Consider the following 18,827-nt stretch of genomic DNA (forward strand, 5'->3'; position numbering starts at 1 on the left):
TGTCGTTCCGGAATGAGACTACTAAAGATAACCTCATTGATCTTGAACTACTTACGGATTAATGTTCAATGATTTTTGCTGATGAGTATGATAGTGTATGAGACGTAAATAAATATGTAGATACATAGTTACACATGTTTTGCAACAAAGATAGTATCATAACCAAATACCGAGAGACTAGTATGAAATAATGCAACTATTAATTCATAGTAACAGTTTTGCGCTGGTTAAAACGTCGGTTAACAGCTTTTGCAACCAATGCCTACAAGGACGTTCGACGATTCTTCATTGATCCTGTCCCGTAATTAATTAATTAGTCAGGGTTAAGGATAGCAAATAATAAAAAAACACTAAATAACATCAGAAAAAAAAATTACAAATACGGAAAACCTCTTCTTTGAAGCCTTTTAGAGTCCGACACCGTCCTCGCTGGCTCTCTTATGGGGTACTAGCCACCTGCCCCGGCTTCGCACCGGTTAGCAAATTATACACCTAAACCTTCATCAAGAATCACTCTATTGATAGGTGAAAACCGCATGAAAATGTGTTCAATAGTTTTTGAATTTATCGCGAACATACACACAAACCGGACTTAGCGTGGTCGGAGTCTAAAAGTGTGCCATTCTCAACCAAAAGAGTACTTATTGTCGGTTGACAATAAAGCGTTATTTACATATATCTCCAATTTGAAATCAACCATATCGACAACCGACAATGTGGTACCTTTTGGATGAAAATGTCACGAAACTTCTTTATTTTCAGGTGCGGCGCTACCGTGTAGAAATATACGTAGCAGAAGGTTCGGTGAAGAACAGCGAATGGGTGATCAAGTACAAAGGCTCGCCGGGATGCCTGTCACAGTTAGAAGAAGTGCTGGGCGAGGGTCTCGGCTCGACTGACGATAGCACGCCTTGTTTGATGGCAGTTAATATCAAAACTGATCCTGTCACCAAGGTATTTTATATTTAACAATTTCAAATAAGTTCAATGTGGCTACTTCCGTCATAGGGGCTATTCCGTACACGAGCGTATATTTCTTTGATTTTCATCGTAGGAAAAAACCATTTGCTTTTGATTGCTGAAACTAAAAGCAATCGCTGCTTTGTCGACGAAATTATCTATGTAGTTCGTTGTTCGAAAAAAACGCTAGTGGACGAAATTAGCCAAATTGACCTTACCTATAAAAATGGCGCCCAACTGGGATCGGCATTTTGCTGTCTGCATGAGTATCATGATCATGACATACCTATCATAACCACGATTACCAGATATGCCAATTAAGAGTAATCAAGTATTGTAGGCTTGTTACTCATAACAGCACCACGCTTGTAAGATAAATCGTGTCGTCTCAAAATTCTTGGCACACCAAAAGTCGGGCATCATGTACATACTTTCTAGTTCTACGGAGTACTGTCATGTGCATGATGCCCGATGGCTCATATGATTTCATGCTTTTTTCCATGGGCGATTATGACCGCTTCCTATCAAAGAGCTCGTCTACGCGTCTACCTCTTTGTTAGGGTATACCTATATTACATAAAAAAATCCTATTTCCAGGGACGACTAGTCGGTGTGGCTTGTGTGACGGCGGGTGACTATGAGTTATCAGTCACAGAGTTCACCGACGACGACTTATTGACGGAGCTCGAGACCATTACGGTGCAAATGGCGCCTTCCGAGTGTCTTGTGCCCCTAGCGGAACATGAAGATGTAAGTATCGTGATGTTGTTATCCTAAGATATTTTTCGGGGCCTAGCCAAGATGAAAATTGTTGATAGAAAACGCCAGTCGAATAAATAATGTATGGAATATTCACGTGACTTTTCGTAGCATCTGTCATTCCGATACATTTTTTTTCTTTTGGCGCTTGTCGATGTACGATTGTCATCTTGGCTAGGCCCCCAGGGCTCTGCAGAGGTTCAAAAATGCACGAATTAATTGCAAAAATGTAACAGAAAAAGTAACTAGAAAATTAATAAGGCGTTTTAACAGTCTCATTCATCTCATTTCAATCATGAATATCATGATTGTTGTAGATGGCGCTAATTGATTAAATTTGTAAGTATTGTAACTTGGTGCGTGGGAAACTGTCGTCTTACTGAAACGCGACATTTGACTTGCCAGATAAAGTCACAGATACGAAACTATAACAAAAGCATAATAAATTGATTTTAGGCATGCATAGTAGAACACCATCTACTTTTACCCCTCTTAATAAGCGCTAGATATAATTTTTATGTTTAATATATTTTCAGTACAAATCCCTAAAGAAAGTAATGGAGCGCGCGAGTGTGACTGTAACGAAGCTGAAGCGAAGCGAGTTCTCCACCGAAGGCCTGATCCAAGACCTTAACAGACTGTTAAAGTTCAAGCCAGAACAACAGCAAGACGCCAATGCGTTTGAGGAGACGAGGAAGGAGGTCGCAATGAGCTGTCTAGCGGCGGCGATTAAATATGTGTCTTTGATGACTGAGAATACTAATTTTGGAAGGTCAGTAACTAAAATTGGCAAATTTCATTCAATCATGCGGCACACATCTGGGTATCTGACCCAAAAAGCTGGCCAAAATGATTTATTGACATTATTTTGATTAAAATCATATTTTAATAATAGATTTTATATTTTGTATTTTTTTTTATACATTTACGGACCTGGAAGTTCAGAATTCCAAATCCGCATCCGTTTGATTAATTATACTATTTATCTGGGATGAGATACTTTTTTTCGTTTAAAATTCAATGATAAATATATGAAAGTTACATATTCTGCAGCATTTTTGCAGGAAATGTCAATACCAATGTCGATACGTACATGGGTGCAACTGGCTCATATTCAACTGTTCTGATGTATTAATCTCCCATTTCAGATTCCGTCTGACCACCATCCAGTCAGACATGTTTCTCCATTTGGACGCGGCGGCGCTGAGCGCGCTCAACGTGCTGCCTGAACTAGGAGACGCGCCTGCGCCTTCCCGGAGCCTGCTGGGCTTGCTGGACCGCTGCCGGACGCAGCAGGGGAAACGGTAGTTAACACTCCAGTCGTTTCAGATTCCGTCTGACCACCATCCAGTCAGATATGTTCCTCCATTTGGACGCGGCGGCGCTGAGCGCGCTCAACGTGCTGCCTGAACTAGGAGATGCGCCTGCGCCTTCCCGGAGTCTGCTGGGCTTGCTGGACCGCTGCCGGACGCAGCAGGGGAAACGGTAGTTAACACTCCAGTCATTCCATATTCCGTCTGACCACCATCCAGTCAGATATGTTCCTCCATTTGGACGCGGCGGCGCTGAGCGCGCTCAACGTGTTGCCTGAACTAGGAGATACGCCTGCGCATTCCCGGAGTCTGCTGGGCTTGCTGGACCGCTGCCGGACGCAGCAGGGGAAACGGTAATTAACTCCATTCATATCAGATTCTGGCTGACTACCATCCAGTCAGATATGTTCCTCCATTTGGACGCAGCGGCGCTGAGCGCGCTCAACGTGCTGCCTGAACTAGGAGATGCGCCTGCGCCGTCCCGGAGCCTGCTGGGATTGCTGGACCGCTGCCGGACGCAGCAGGGGAAACGGTAATAATCGGAATCTTTATTGCCGTCACCTATCAATTCATAACTCACAAAATTGTAAATAAATGATGAAGTTTGAAAAACAAATATCTCATAAACTTAGAAATGAATCTAGAACCTAAACTTTCAAAGAGGAAAAGGAGAAGAAGAGGAAAAGGGGGGAGGAGGAGGAAGGAATTGCTTTCAAACTATACTGTTTAACCTAATAAACTCTTTTTCTTTTTCTGCAAACTTTCAATTTTCAAACGATTGCAGCGCCATCTGCGCTAAGCATGACGCGTTAAACCTCATGGGGCATAACTATATTATTACTTCCAGACTTCTAGCTCAATGGCTGCGCCAACCCCTCCGCGACATAAACCTGATCAACGAGCGGCTGGACGTGGTGTGTCTGCTGGTGCACAGCTCGGCGCTGCGCCTGCAGCTGCACGACGACCACCTGCGGCGCCTGCCCGACCTCAGGGCGCTCGCACGGCGCCTCACCAGGAGGAAGGCCAACCTGCACGACTGCTATAGGATCTACCAGGTCACTTTTGTTCAGGAGACTATTATTAACATAAGACCCAGACAAACATAGACTCAGAAACAGATGACAGACAAACAGAGATAGAGAAAGTGAGACACTTGGCTTAGTCAACCTCTCCGCGACATAAACCTGATCAACGAGCGGCTGGACGTGGTGTGTCTGCTGGTGCACAGCTCGGCGCTGCGCCTGCAGCTGCACGACGACCACCTGCGGCGCCTGCCCGACCTCAGGGCGCTCGCACGGCGCCTCACCAGGAGGAAGGCCAACCTGCACGACTGCTATAGGATCTATCAGGTCACTTTTGTTCAGGAGACTATTATTAACATAAGACCCAGACAAACATAGACTCAGAAACAGATGACAGACAAACAGAGATAGAGAAAGTGAGATACTTGGCTTAGCCAACCTCTCCGCGACATAAACCTGATCAACGAGCGGCTGGACGTGCTGGTGCACAGCTCGGCGCTGCGCCTGCAGCTGCACGACGACCACCTGCGGCGCCTGCCCGACCTCAGGGCGCTCGCACGGCGCCTCACCAGGAGGAAGGCCAACCTGCACGACTGCTATAGGATCTACCAGATCACTTTTGTTCAGGATACTATTATTAACATAAAACCCAGACTACACTTGACTAGCTTAGTAATCAACCACACACTAAGCCATCTGGGTTCGAAGCGGGAAAATGTGCGCTAGGCACCCGCTGCATGGGACTCACTCTCGCTTCCTTAGCTCAGAAGGGCTCCGCGCTTGGACTCAGATGTGGGTATGCTTGTGCCGTGTGTTCCACCGTAGCAATAAACTACTGAGATATTTGATGAAATGTCAAATAATTTGTTTTTATGATGCAGTTACGACATGGGCTTAATTTTTACTGACTTCAAATAAACCCTAAACCCTCCCCGACTTAAGTTTTTGGAACTTTTTGCCTGTTAAAATGATATTTGCAAACTCTACAGCATTTATGCTGAGTCCGCGCCTTTTCTATACCACGACACATGACCCTCGAGTAAATTAAAAATATCTAAATCGTTATTACTTTTATTAGTGTTATTTTGCTTTTTCTTTTCTTTGTCTCTTCTCAATTGTTTGTGTCACTAAACATGTAAGTTGTGCTTGAATAAAGTTTATATCTATTTGAATAATGACAGGCCATCAAACGTCTACCGGCTCTCCTACATTGCCTGTCCGAGGCCGACAATGCTACAGTCCACTCCTCCATCGCCGAGCCTATCTCAGAGCTAAGTGAAGACCTCGGCAAGTTCCAGGAGATGATTGAGACCACTGTCGACATGGAGGCTGTTGATAGAGGCAAGTTTACACACGTTATTGACCATGCCTAAATCTGAACCTTATTTCCGCCAGATAAGGTTTACATTTGGTCAGTTAATTGTGTTCAATTGTTAAAGAAGTTGAAGTAGAAGAAGCATGGAAATAATGTGGCAGCGCCATATCATAAGAGTAAGGGGACGCAATTACACTGGGTCGTTCGCCTAATGCGGCCGCCGAATCAAAATATGGGTTTGCCGGGCAACAGACATTACTATAACTTCTGTTCGAGAACGTTAAAAAATACAACATATTACAATATTTACTTCCTTTCCCTGGCCTTTTTTATCTGCCAGTCAGACACAAGAATTAACTAGTTACCTAACTAAGGTGTATTCAATTATGTACTTTGGACAAATGGTTATAAGCTGTTTTGGTACAAGTAGACTTGGTTAGCTAAATTATTACGATCAAAATTAATTGTTTTGTTATTTTTCTCCAGGCGAGTTCCTAGTGAACCCCTCATTCGACGAGCAACTGCAGGCGTTCAGGACTGAACTGGACAACCTGCAATCGTCAGCAGACAAAGAACTGAACAAGGCTGCCCGCGACCTGGGTCTTGATGCCGGCAAGACTATCAAGTTGGAAAGCACGCCCAACGGATTCTGCTTCAGGTAAGTACAGGTTGGATATTTAGTTGTGAGTTCCTAGTGAACCCCTCATTCGACGAGCAACTGCAAGCGTTACGGACTGAACTGGACAATCTGCAATCGTCAGCAGACAAGGAACTGAACAAGGCTGCCCGCGACCTGGGTCTTGATGCCGGCAAGACTATCAAGTTGGAAAGCACGCCGAACGGATTCTGCTTCAGGTAAGTACAGGTTGGATATTTAGTTGTGAGTTCCTAGTGAACCCCTCATTCGACGAGCAACTGCAGGCGCTCAGGACAGAACTGGACAACTTGCAATCGTCAGCAGACAAAGAACTGAACAAGGCTGCCCGCGACCTGGGTCTTGATGCCGGCAAGACTATCAAGTTGGAAAGCACGCCCAACGGATTTTGCTTTAGGTAAATACGTGAAATACCTGATGAATCTTCTTCCTCGCGTTATCCCGGCATTTTGCCACGGCTCATGGGAGCCTGGGGTCCGCTTGACAACTAATCCCATGATTTAACCTAGGCACTAGTTTTTACGAAAGCGACTGCCATCTGACCTTCCAACCCAGAGGGGTAACTAGGCCTTATTGGGATTAGTCCGGTTTCCTCACGATGTTTTCCTTCACTGAAAAGCGACTGGCAAATATCAAATGATATTTCGTACATAAGTTCCGAAAAAGTCATCGGTACGAGCCGGGGTTTGAATCCGCGACCTCCGGATTGAAAGTCGCACGCTCTTACCGCTAGGCCACCAGCGCTTTGATGATGAATCTTTATGAAGTCTTAGTATAGCTTCGGCAGTAAGGAAGATTTTCCTTGCGCCAGCATTCCATTGTCAAGATAACAAACATTTTAGAGACTAGGTTGGGTTAGCTACAGCTACAACTGCCACAAATCAAAGATAATCTATTTGTTATGAAATAAAGTTTTTTTTTTACGTTCCTTTAAATGTCAAACAGTCCTACTATACTTGAGGATCATAACCACGGCTACAATCGTCTCTATTCTCCCGATATTTTGTTTGATCCTCGACCAGATATAAAAAAAATCCTCGACAAAATGCGCCTTGGAACAGCAAGCTTTGATGCCGAGAGTTAACACATGTACATATACATATGAATAAATAATAACCCCCTTATTCATAAACGTCTACTAAAGTTGACAAGCCGATAATAATCGTTTGTCCCTTTCCGACGTATTGGTATGATGGATAGGGACAAACGATTATTATCGGCTTGTCAACTTTAGCAGACGTTTATGAATATGGGGGTTAATGTTTAGCTCGCTCCAATATGAGCTCCAAATTCCCGACACTTTGAAAATGTATCCAGATATTTTTGTATTTCGATCTTGCAACCCTAATGATAACATTGCATAAATACAACAATTAATTCGGAACGCAAATAAACTTTAAATTATAACTATTAACCTTTCAGAGTAACAATGAAAGAAGAACAGGCGCTCCGCAACAACAAGAAGTATACAATCATAGACGCGGTGAAAGGCGGCGTCAGGTTCAAGACTGGCAGGCTGGGCGATCTGACCGAAGAGTACGTGCAGACCAGGACTAACTACGAGAAAGAGCAGGACAAAGTCGTGGCTGAAATCGTGGGGATTGCTTGTAAGTTAGATTGCGAAACCTCTAGCGCTATCTCGGTTGCATCTAAGGGTGGTATTCTCCGTGTCCAATGTACATTGCGTCTCGCTCTCATTAAGCAAAATGTGAGACGCAAATACAGATTGGACCAAGATATTGGACAGATGAAATACCACCCTAATAACTGTTACGATGTTTTCGTGATTGGGTAAATTTGGCAGTACATAATTCCTGAGGGCACCATTGGTACCATCGCTCACATTGTTAACTGTCCATCGATAAACCTTATTACAAAAGGCATAAGGTCCACCAATGAACAGTTAAGTGTTGCTGTTTGTACGATCGCGGACATCGCGGTTCGATCTCACGGCCTCAGACATGAAAGTCACATGACTGAGAAAACCTGCTTAAGTACCGTATGTGTGAATCCGATGAGGCTAACAGTGGACACAAGGTCCGACAGACCTAATATGGTATGAAGGGGCACAGATTACCAGTTCGCCGGACGATATCAGCCTGTCAGTTGTTCGGAACTGTCGTCCGGGAAACTGGTAATCTGTGGGGCCCTTAACACAACATTGTTTGGTCTAAACCAGTTGACATAGAATCTAAATCATATTAATCAAAAATTGTATTTTCCAGCGGGCTACTCCGAATGCCTGTTCTGCCTGTCCCACGTGCTCTCGCGCCTCGACGTGTTGGTCTCGTTCGCGGTGGCATGCGTGTCGGCGCCCGAGCCGTATTGCCGTCCCGTCGTCACTGAGAACATCAACGAGTTTGTGCTGAAAGATCTGCGACACCCTTGCTTGGAGGTTCAAGAAGGCGTGTCATTCATACCCAATGACGTAGTGTTTAAAAGAGGTAAGGTTCTATCACTATTATATGCCTGATAATATAGCACAAAACATTCCTTTTGCTTCTCAACGCCACTTTAATAAGTTAGTTATAAGATTTCCTATTTTCAACGTGATACCGCTTGAAAAAAGCATTAAAAATGCTCCGAAATGGGGATTGTCTGCCTCGTGTTACTAAACGACCTCATTGTTTCTCGGTTTGTGCAGTAATGTATTGATATGACACGCTTAGTCAAACATCTGCTCTGTCTATCCTGCTTTGCCTCGATGTCTTGCTCTCGTACATCAGGCCCGTTGTTACTGGAAAGATCGATGAGATCGTGATGAAAAATCTGCGACACCCCTGCTTGGAGGCTCAGGACTCTCAGGAGCGGTGTCATTAATACCCAATCATGTTGTGTTCAAGATAGGTGAGATTAGGTTCGTTCTATCTACCCAACGATGTTGTGTTAGAGAGGTAATATTTTCTCAAACATGTGCGAAAATATTGTTGTTATATTTACGATAATAGGCTGTTGTAGGCGCTTGGGTGAGACGCGCCGGCAATGAACCCTCGCCGCACGTTCGCTGCGCTCGGGCGACTATAACTATATTAACTAGTACTAGGCCAGCAATCGTAAGTTTAAATCTCATCTCATGTTCGTGATTGCTCCTGAAAACTCATTTGACAGTACAGTTGTTTTAATTCTTTATCAAAGACCATTTTCCTACTCCACCCCGAACACAAGCTCTAAGGAATCAATAGTACATTGTAGGAGAGGACGGAAAACCGCTAAAAAATGGACGAGTGCGTTTGAATTCAGTAAGTATTTTCAGATCCCGCCTTTTTTACTTTTTTATCACTTTTAAGAGGCGTTTTTCTGTTATTTGCTTCAAACTGACTCTAAACTTAGAAGCGTTTTTGCTATAAAAAACCACAAACAGCTACAAAAGTAAAAAACGCCTTAAGCGTGAACTGAATGGATAATTGTTTTAAAAAAATGAACTGAATGGTTTTGACATTTCTTTTTTTTTTAAACAAGAAATGGGTCCTGTAAATAACCTAATTTTATTTTTGAAGGAAAAAGTTGCGCCAAAAAAGACCTTTTATTGATTTTTATTATAGATGCCACGAATATTCGGCAACTATTCGGTATTCGGCCTATTCGGCCACTTTGCCGAATATTCGGTATTCGGCCGAATGTAGCCTACTATTCGGCCGAATACCGAATATCTGTTGCACCTACCTAAAAAGAAAAATTACACAAAAAATAACCATAAATATATTTAATATTTAAAATGTATTCTTGGAAAGTAGTTAAATACGAAGGCACGTTTTTGAGCATTTGTTGATTACAATTGTTTTTATTTTTATCATGGGTCTGATTTGATTGACTCTAATTACATGCATTAGGTAATTCTGTTCAACATAAAAATATATATTAGTAAACGTTGTGCTTTGTTGGCGAACAGTTTTCATGAGAATTGTGACTCAAAATGTTCGCAAGTTATGCCGAATATTCGGTATTCGGCCGAGAGAGGGGCCGAATATTAGGTATTCGGTATTCGGCCAAATTCACTATTCGGGGCATCTCTAATTTTTATGTTTTATGATACTCATTGCTGTAGCGAACCGTCACCAATGACAGATGATGATAACAATGAAACATTGTAGTAGTGGTGGTTCAGGTGCTACAGCTATTGCCTACTTTCCAGCTTGGTTTTAGACCATCTATTGCCACATTTCCGAACAGTGGCGTGAAAAAACAATTTTCAATGTTCAGTGTATTCGTGATTTTGAAAAGGTCGCAGGTCTAGAAAAAGTAGATTTATTTTTGGCACGTATTTAACCGGTCAACTTAAATATTAATCGAATTTGGGTAGTTTAAAAAAATAGAAATGGGTACTAACATTAATAGTTTGGCAACAAAAACGGAGCCTTAAAATATATCAATATTAGTTGTATTTTAATGCCGTTACAGCTTTTGATTATTTTTAGGCAGGTACCAAGTATTTATTTGGCAACTGAATTATTATATTGGAGACTATTTATGAAGCACATTTTAAAAAGAAAACGGCTATCTATTAATTCAAAAATGAAGTTCTTTTAAAATATTTTCACTACACGGTCAACCTAACACGCTCCTCCTCGCTTTGCTCGTCGTCGCACCTATCTTGTTGACTCTAGCAGAACACAGTGGTAACTATTGAAATTAGTAATTAAAAATGTAAAGATCTAATGGTATAATGGCCATTAGGCGTTTCATGCTTAGAAATTTCGACTTTAAGTATAATGTTACGTATTGGTAAATTAATTTAAGGTGTTTTGTGTAAATAGCAATATTCATTAAATTTAACTGCTTTCGTATAAAAATACTACCTAGCTGAAACGACATGCTCAGTTATGACTATAGTTGATTACTTAGGTGTGAACAACTAGATGACAACTAAATTTTATGATCCCTTTACAATATTAGTTGCCAATTTATTATTTTAGTCGCCAACCTATCACTTTAAGTTCCCTATATTTTTTTTGTGTGGCTTGATTTTGCTGCCAGTTTTTTTAATAATATGATCAAAGAGAATAGATAGTATAGAGGGCTATTGCCATAGTAAATTTTGTAGTCACGGTACATTTACTGCCATCTATCGACACACGATTAAAACTTAAAATAAAATTGAAAATGTATAAATTAATCAAAATATGTATACGGATAAATGATTTTTAATTTTTATTGTTCCATACTGACCCATGTTCGTTCACTGATATGTGTTAACATTGTTAAATATCAAACGGTGTTGTCAACGCCATCTAGCCGAGAATAGGCCAAAGGTATGGCGCCATCTATTCGAGAATGACTTTTTCTTGATTTCCGAGGCACGTTTTTTTCTTAGTTTTATTTATCTTATACGGAGTTACATATATCTTTGATATGATGCTTATATTTGAGGCTAATATATATTTTTTGGCGCTAAAATATTAATGCACAGCCAAATTATATTATTATATGAAAGTTCCTGTTTAATATTTTTTCTCAAACATGCAATGAAATATTTATGTTATGTTCCTTATAATAGGCTGCGAAGTATGACGTTTCAGGTGCGGCTAGGACAAAAGGTCGTTAATGGAATTTCATACACATCTTGCAGGCCTAGGCCGGCAAAGTCCTCTTTTTTAATTTTCATTTCACAGATATTTGTGACACAGCATCGTGGCATTCATCCATTAAAAAAAACTAGAGGCAGTATTTGCTTTATGGTTCGTAATGGCACTCTGCCACTACGCCTATAAAAAAAAAACAAAAAACAATGTTTGCTATAATTTGCAGTTTTATTTGTATAAGATCAACATGAGCTTAATAAATAATACATTCTATAATTTTAAATTATAAATTTAACTACACAAATAAAAACATTTAAAATATTTCATCTAAACGTTAGCGGTAAAAAGGTCTACTCAAACACGCGTAGTTATATTTTTTAAATTGTTATGGAGGTAAAGTTGAAAAATATTCATTCTGTTTTATTGAATTTATGGTGCGTTGTTAATTTTTTGACTTTAATATGAGTTCCGATGAAATAATGAAATTAATATTAATTGTAATCATAGGCGTTGGAATTGGCAGCGTAAGCAGAATTGATTTTAATAACTTGCTGCCTCTGCCGCCAAGTCAAAGACGAAGTATGTATATGGTTGCTTATGGCAATTTTATTATTTGAGAAACTAAGAAAAATGGCTTACAGTTTATTAGAAACAGTTTTGTGGCATATTTTAAATGAATGTAACTACAAATTCGTCAACACTGTGGAAATTATACTTATTTACTCCGTGCATAAAGCAACGATGTATGTGAAACATGATATCAACATGAAAGACTATGTAAACTTATGTGACGAAAACGACAGTCAGACGGATACAAGGCGAAAAAATCAAATATACTTACATGAAAATATACGGGTAGTAAAAATACACGACTCGTGTAAAACATACGCGTGATAATGATATAGGTACGTGTTGCTTATATTTTGGGTGTACTTTACTTTTAGTTTTTTCTATAAATAAAACTTGGGTTTCGTGGATTTTTTATTTTATTTATTTCATTCCATGTTTGAGAAAAGCACTATACATACCTCGGCGGGAAATGGGGTTGCCCGCGCTCAGACCTATCCGGCCTTGCTTCGCTCGGCCGTCTATATGTCTTCGGCCGGCAACCCCTTTCGTCCCGGCCTCTGTAGTAATGTACTATTGTTGCCCGGTTAATAATAAGCCTTTATTTTTTACGCTGTACTTAGTCACTTCAATGGCACGTGCCATGAGATAACCTATCTCTTTTTCCAATTGTTTGAAAAAGATAAGATAACAAATAACTACTAATATCTATTTAATACTATTGGAAGTTGTTGAACCGCTATCCACTTCCTCCCTCTTAGATTTCAACCCCTATTGCACAACTATGAGATAAAAAAGATTCCTGTCTTTAAAAAAAATCTTAATCTGATTAGATATCTGTGTGCCGAAATCTAGTCAAATTTCTTCAGCTGTCTTCAAACTACACATAATTTTCACACAATACATATTTTTCTTTTAGCTTGCTTTTAATGTTATCTCATTTCTCTGTATTCAATACATCAATCAGCTTCACAAAGAAATCCATTTTGACACGTTCACTTTCGTAATTTTGTGATCCGATAAGGTTCTTATCGGTCGTTACGTCACAATCAATTTGCAACAATTCACTGGTATTTGCACAATCATTTATTTTTTTGTGCTTATCTACTTTCATCTTGTAAACTATATAAGACTGTTATCAGTCAATCTGGTTGCGAAGTCATATTCTATTTGCAAAATGGTATATTGTTTTAAAAATAGCTATTACATTTTTTATGAGTCATTAGGTCATTACTTTTTGTGTTTTCTTCCTTGGACACCTTTATTCCTTGTGACATTAAATATTTCAACAATCAATAGTATTCTATATATTCCTTTTTCTTTTCCGTGAAGAATTTATTTATGTATTTTCGTATCAGTATTTTCGAATTTCTATTGTGATTCATAGCAGTTATATATCGGGTCCATACAGGTCTCAAAACTTAGAACTGGAAACCTAGGCTTTCTTAAATATATCGCGCGTACTGTAAAATGCGTAAGCAAAGTCAATCAATCGTAGTGTCCGTATTTTGCTTTCTTGTATCGTTTTTGAGAAAAACACTATATTTAACTCGGCTAGAAGGACGATTTCTGGTTTCGTATCAAGTCGAAGTAGCAAGCTCGTCCGTTTAAAATGAATTATACTTAGTAATGAATAAAGCCATTGTTGCGACTGCGACAATAATGTACAGTACAGTCGCCATAAGTCAGATATATCGGAGCGGCCAAGGTACTCACAAATATCTGAACACGCCTCTATTGTCGAGGCGCTAAAGTGCGTGTCAAGTTACTTTTGAGCACCTCGGCAGCTCCGATATATCTGATGGCAACCGTATTTATAAATAAATAACGCAGGACAATTTTACGCAGATCGACCCAGTCCCACAGTAAGCTCAATAAGGCTCGTGTTGTGGGTACTAGACGACGATATATATAATATACACACACATAGGTATATATAAATACTTATATACATAGAAAACATCCATAACTCAGAAACAAATATTTGTGATGAACACACAAATAAATGCCCTTACCAGGATTCCAACCCGGAACCTCCTGCTTCGTAGGCAGGGTCACTACCGACTAGGCTAGGAGGCCGTTAAAATACTTTTTCTCAAAAATGGACGGCAAAGTCGACTTTGCCGTTTAAAAAATAGGTTGCGAAGCGCGTAGTTTATGGTCAGTCAAAAATTAAAAAGTTAAAAACATTGCAGTCTCGATTTTGGGACTGCAATGTTGCATACAAATTCCATTATTTGTCGAGTTCCAAACTTTTTAAAAGTTGAAATGGCCATATCAAATGAAGGCACAGGCCCATTAAACAGCCAAACAGATGATTAGTACCGCGACTATTTAGCTGTCTCAAATAGGTTGGCGTATTTTCGGCAGAAAAATACACTTCTATTTTTTTATTAAAAAAATAAAAAGGCGGCAAAGCTAATTTTTTCAATTGTTTCTACTTTTTTCTGTGAAAATATATACGTAAGAAAGTTGCTTTAGTAAAATATTTCTATGATATTTATATTTCTTGCACCATTTTTGAGAAAAGCACTATATATGACTCGGCTGGAAGGCTACTTGCTGGCTTCGGATTCAATTAAACGGACTCCCAAGGTCGTCCGTTTAAAACGAATCCTCAGCCTGCAAGTAGCTACTTCCGAGCCTCGACAATAATGTACTATTTCTCAAAAATGGACGGCAAAGTCGACTTTGCCGTTTAAAAAATAGGTTGCGAAGCGCGTAGTTTATGGTCAGTCAAAAATTAAAAAGTTAAAAACATTGCAGTCTCGATTTTGGGACTGCAATGTTGCATACAAATTCCATTATTTGTCGAGTTCCAAACTTTTTAAAAGTTGAAATGGCCATATCAAATGAAGGCACAGGCCCATTAAACAGCCAAACAGATGATTAGTACCGTGACTATTTAGCTGTCTCAAATAGGTTGGCGTATTTTCGGCAGAAAAATACACTTCTATTTTTTTATTAAAAAAATAAAAAGGCGGCTAAGCTAATTTTTTCAATTGTTTCTACTTTTTTCTGTGAAAATATATACGTAAGAAAGTTGCTTTTGTAAAATATTTCTATGATATTTATATTTCTTGCACCATTTTTGAGAAAAGCACTATATATGACTCGGCTGGAAGGCTACTTGCTGGCTTCGGATTCAATTAAACGGACTCCCAAGGTCGTCTGTTTAAAACGAATCCTCAGCCTGCAAGTAGCTACTTCCGAGCCTCGACAATAATGTACTAATCCGTTGAATTTGTTTCAGATTCGTGCCTGATGCACATAGTGACGGGCGCCAACATGGGCGGCAAGTCCACGTGGATGCGGTCGTGCGGCGCGGCTTTGCTGCTCGCGCACGCGGGCTGCCTCGTGCCGGCCGCGGCCGCCGCCGTGCCGCGACTACGAGCGCTGTGCGCGCGAGTGGGCGCGGCCGACCGCGAGCAGCGCGGCCAGAGCACCTTCATGCTGGAGATGATCGAGTCCGCTACTATACTCAAGGTAAAGCTGATTAAAGCCCCATTTAGACGATACGAAAACTCGCATGCGAATTCAATCAATCGACCGATCAAAACCCGCAATGTAATGAAACTCGCATGCGAGTTCTCGCATCGTCTAAATGAGCCCGTATACTATAGCAGGCGTGACTCACTCCGCGATTTCGTCGCGTCGCTATAAGTACATGCGGCCCACACCAATTTTGGTGTCTAGCAGTAGTAGTTGCCGCGCACCGCTACGGAACGGACGCCTGCTCGTGCTTGCGCCACCTTGCGGTCATATCTGTCGTAATAAACGCGTTTTGTTAGAGAGTGAACCTTCTGTACCTAGTACTATTATTTATTCTATGTGGCTGTAGCAAAGAGAATTTGAAATAGAGGAATATTGTCTAAATAAATTATATAGTCAGTACATTTACTGCCATCTTTCGACACAAACGATTAACACTCTTAGAACGCCATTTGACTTTGATCCTTATTTTTTCACTGATATGTGATAATTTACTTTGACAATATTCCTCTAATCTAAATTCTCTTTGACTATATCCACGATCGTCAACTTCTCCAAGGGCCATCCGACATCCGATATCGGATCGGATAATGGGAATACACTATAAAGGAAGGAGTTAATGGTAGGCCAATACGTTTAAATTCTAACTTGTATTTTTGTTTCTATATACTAAATACCTCAGTGAAACAAGTTCCACAATTATGGTTCACGACGTCCTAGACTCCGGTAGGTATTCTTAAAGCCACCCCACACTAGCGTCTCCTGACCGTTAGCGCAACTGCGCAGCGACGCCATTTTCAATATCACTGACTAAACGCCGACGCTCAAAAGACGCTACTGTGGAGTGGCCCATAACCTTTAGAATTTTAGTAAAATATTTTTTTTTGCGAGCACTACCAACGTTAACATTTTCAGACTGCAACACCGGACTCTCTGGTGCTGATCGACGAGTTGGGACGAGGCACGTCGACCTACGAAGGCTGCGGAATAGCTTGGGCTATTGCTGAGTAAGTATTTCATTCTATACAGTTGTATGGATATCATTGTCTGGAGATCTTTAGTTATTAAACAAACTGATGACTTTGAATCCCGTCGACTTAACGAACGAACATATCAGATGAGATGAGCTGAAAGCCCGACCACCAGCGACTATTAACGCATTCACTGCCAGGGGGCGTGGCCTAGGAACAAACGTGTATGACGGTGGACGCACATGTGCGTCGGGGGCAGTGAATGTGTTAACCTATAAGGGTTCCTAGTTAACTACGAAACCCTAAAAAACTAAGTGTCTAGATTACATACAAAGTTGCGTTTCTCCTAAATAAAACGGTAATGTCATTTCCCTCGCTGGGTGGTCTAGAACGCAACTTTGTAAGGAGATTAGCTGTCATTATTAGTAACCGGTTAGCACAGGCGGTACATTGGCTTTCAAGGAAATGATCTATTTTGCCCATAAAAGGTAGCTAATTTTATTCTGCAACCTTTATAATCATTATCATTTATTGCATGATAATAAAATTAAGTAAATTCAATTCGATTTATTGTTATATAAATAATAAATTCGAATCTATGAGTCTTCATTCAACAAAATCGACTAAGTTATGGCGCTAAAGTTGAACATACAATACTATTATACTGCTGAATTCATAATCCTTCAGTCAGCAGCAGCAGCAGTGAGTAGGGGCTCGTTCAGAAATCATGTGATCATATTTGGCCTATTTTTGACCCTCTCCCTTGGTGATATTAACGCTACACCCCCCGGGCGGGTCACAAGATCACGTGATAATTATGATGCGGGTACCCCTTAGACGCTAAGCAATCAAAGCCAAGGCGCCCATGCGAGCTTTTATTATGTATGTTTTAAAGTTGGTGCTATGAATGTTTTTTATTGGGTAAACGATGTAATGTAATGTAAAAAAAATACACGTGATATCATCTCTGACTCCCCCTCCCCCATGGTGATCATTCGTGATATTTTTCTTACCCCACCTCCCCCTCTAAACGATCACATGATTTCTGGACGACCCCTAGGCAGTCAGATAAAAACTTGATAATCCCATATTTTGTTATGACGTATGGATTCAAAGAAAAAACAAAAATACAATACTCAAGATAAGATAACTTGTATTCGATTCTGTTGACGTACAAACATTTATCGTAATTCGTACAAGGGATCATCCATTAATTACGTCACACGAATTTCTAGGTTTTTTGACCCCTCCCCCCCTCCTTGTCACACTTGGTCACATTTTGCAAATCCCTCCCCACCTGGTGTGACGTCACATTTTAGGCAATTTTGTTTTCCACAAAATCGGTAATAGTAACTCGGCATAATGTTTTTATGAAAAAATATTTTTGGTACAAGAAATATTAGTAATTTTATAACACAAAACCAATTAGGAACGAAAATTACTTCCAAAAACTCATTATTTAACTGTACAGCGAATAAAAAAATATAAATTAATTTTCGGTTACTGATGAAGTTAAAGTGACGTCAAAATGTTTGTGACTCCCCTCTCCCCCATGTCACAACATGTCACATTTTCTTGACCCCTCCCTCCCCCTAAACGTGTGACGTAATTAATGGATGACCCCCAACAAGATACGAATCTATAAAAGTATTTTTTTCTTAGAAGGCGCCTGCTAGACGCTTACTTGTAACACTTGTTATTAACATTCTTTAAAGATGACTCGTGCTCATTTTCTTAATAATTTGTAACGGTTATAAGAAAAAAGTAGTTCATTGTTAGTTGCAACAAGGGCGACTTTTAAACGTATCTTTATGCCAAAAGTGCCTTACTGATAATTAACAAAATGGTGTATTTTTGCCGAAACCAACGAATCCGTTTCATGCATTGACGTATATCTCAGGACTGGCCTTACGGGCAATAAGAATGGGGCCAGTACAGCGGTGTGACACCGCTACAACGCGATTGATTGATGAGTTCGCATCACGCGCGCGATTGGTCGCAACTAGTTGCGTTAGACTGCACGATTGGCTCGAATTCGTGAGTAACACCGTTGAACTAGTACCATTTTTAATGCCCGTAAGGCCCGTCATGAGATATACGTCAATGGTTTCGTGAATTTGTAGCTCGGCTTCTTCTTATTTGTTTTGACAGTGGTTTTCCTTCCTTAAAATTTGCTTTGCCAGTAATTGGCATGACATAATTAGTTAATAGTATTAGTATTTAGTTATTGACAAGGTATTCAAAATATTGCCGC

At 40.3% G+C, this 18,827-nt stretch overlaps 1 protein-coding gene across 1 annotated transcript in view; it reads left to right on the forward strand.

The window, feature by feature from the left end:
• The window catches only part of LOC134794352 (DNA mismatch repair protein Msh2), a 37,132-nt gene that overhangs the window by 13,406 nt on the left and 4,899 nt on the right, over nt 1-18,827 (forward strand). Inside the window, exons 4-14 of the mRNA XM_063766146.1 lie at nt 763-954; nt 1,558-1,710; nt 2,256-2,491; nt 2,868-3,023; nt 3,880-4,087; nt 5,236-5,395; nt 5,856-6,027; nt 7,447-7,631; nt 8,250-8,468; nt 15,364-15,596; nt 16,518-16,609. Of these exons, the coding sequence (XP_063622216.1) occupies nt 763-954; nt 1,558-1,710; nt 2,256-2,491; nt 2,868-3,023; nt 3,880-4,087; nt 5,236-5,395; nt 5,856-6,027; nt 7,447-7,631; nt 8,250-8,468; nt 15,364-15,596; nt 16,518-16,609 (2,006 nt within the window). The remainder of the gene's footprint in view (nt 1-762; nt 955-1,557; nt 1,711-2,255; nt 2,492-2,867; nt 3,024-3,879; nt 4,088-5,235; nt 5,396-5,855; nt 6,028-7,446; nt 7,632-8,249; nt 8,469-15,363; nt 15,597-16,517; nt 16,610-18,827) is intronic.

This window comes from Cydia splendana, chromosome 10 (genome assembly GCF_910591565.1).
Source record: "Cydia splendana chromosome 10, ilCydSple1.2, whole genome shotgun sequence".
NCBI lineage: Eukaryota > Metazoa > Arthropoda > Insecta > Lepidoptera > Tortricidae > Cydia > Cydia splendana.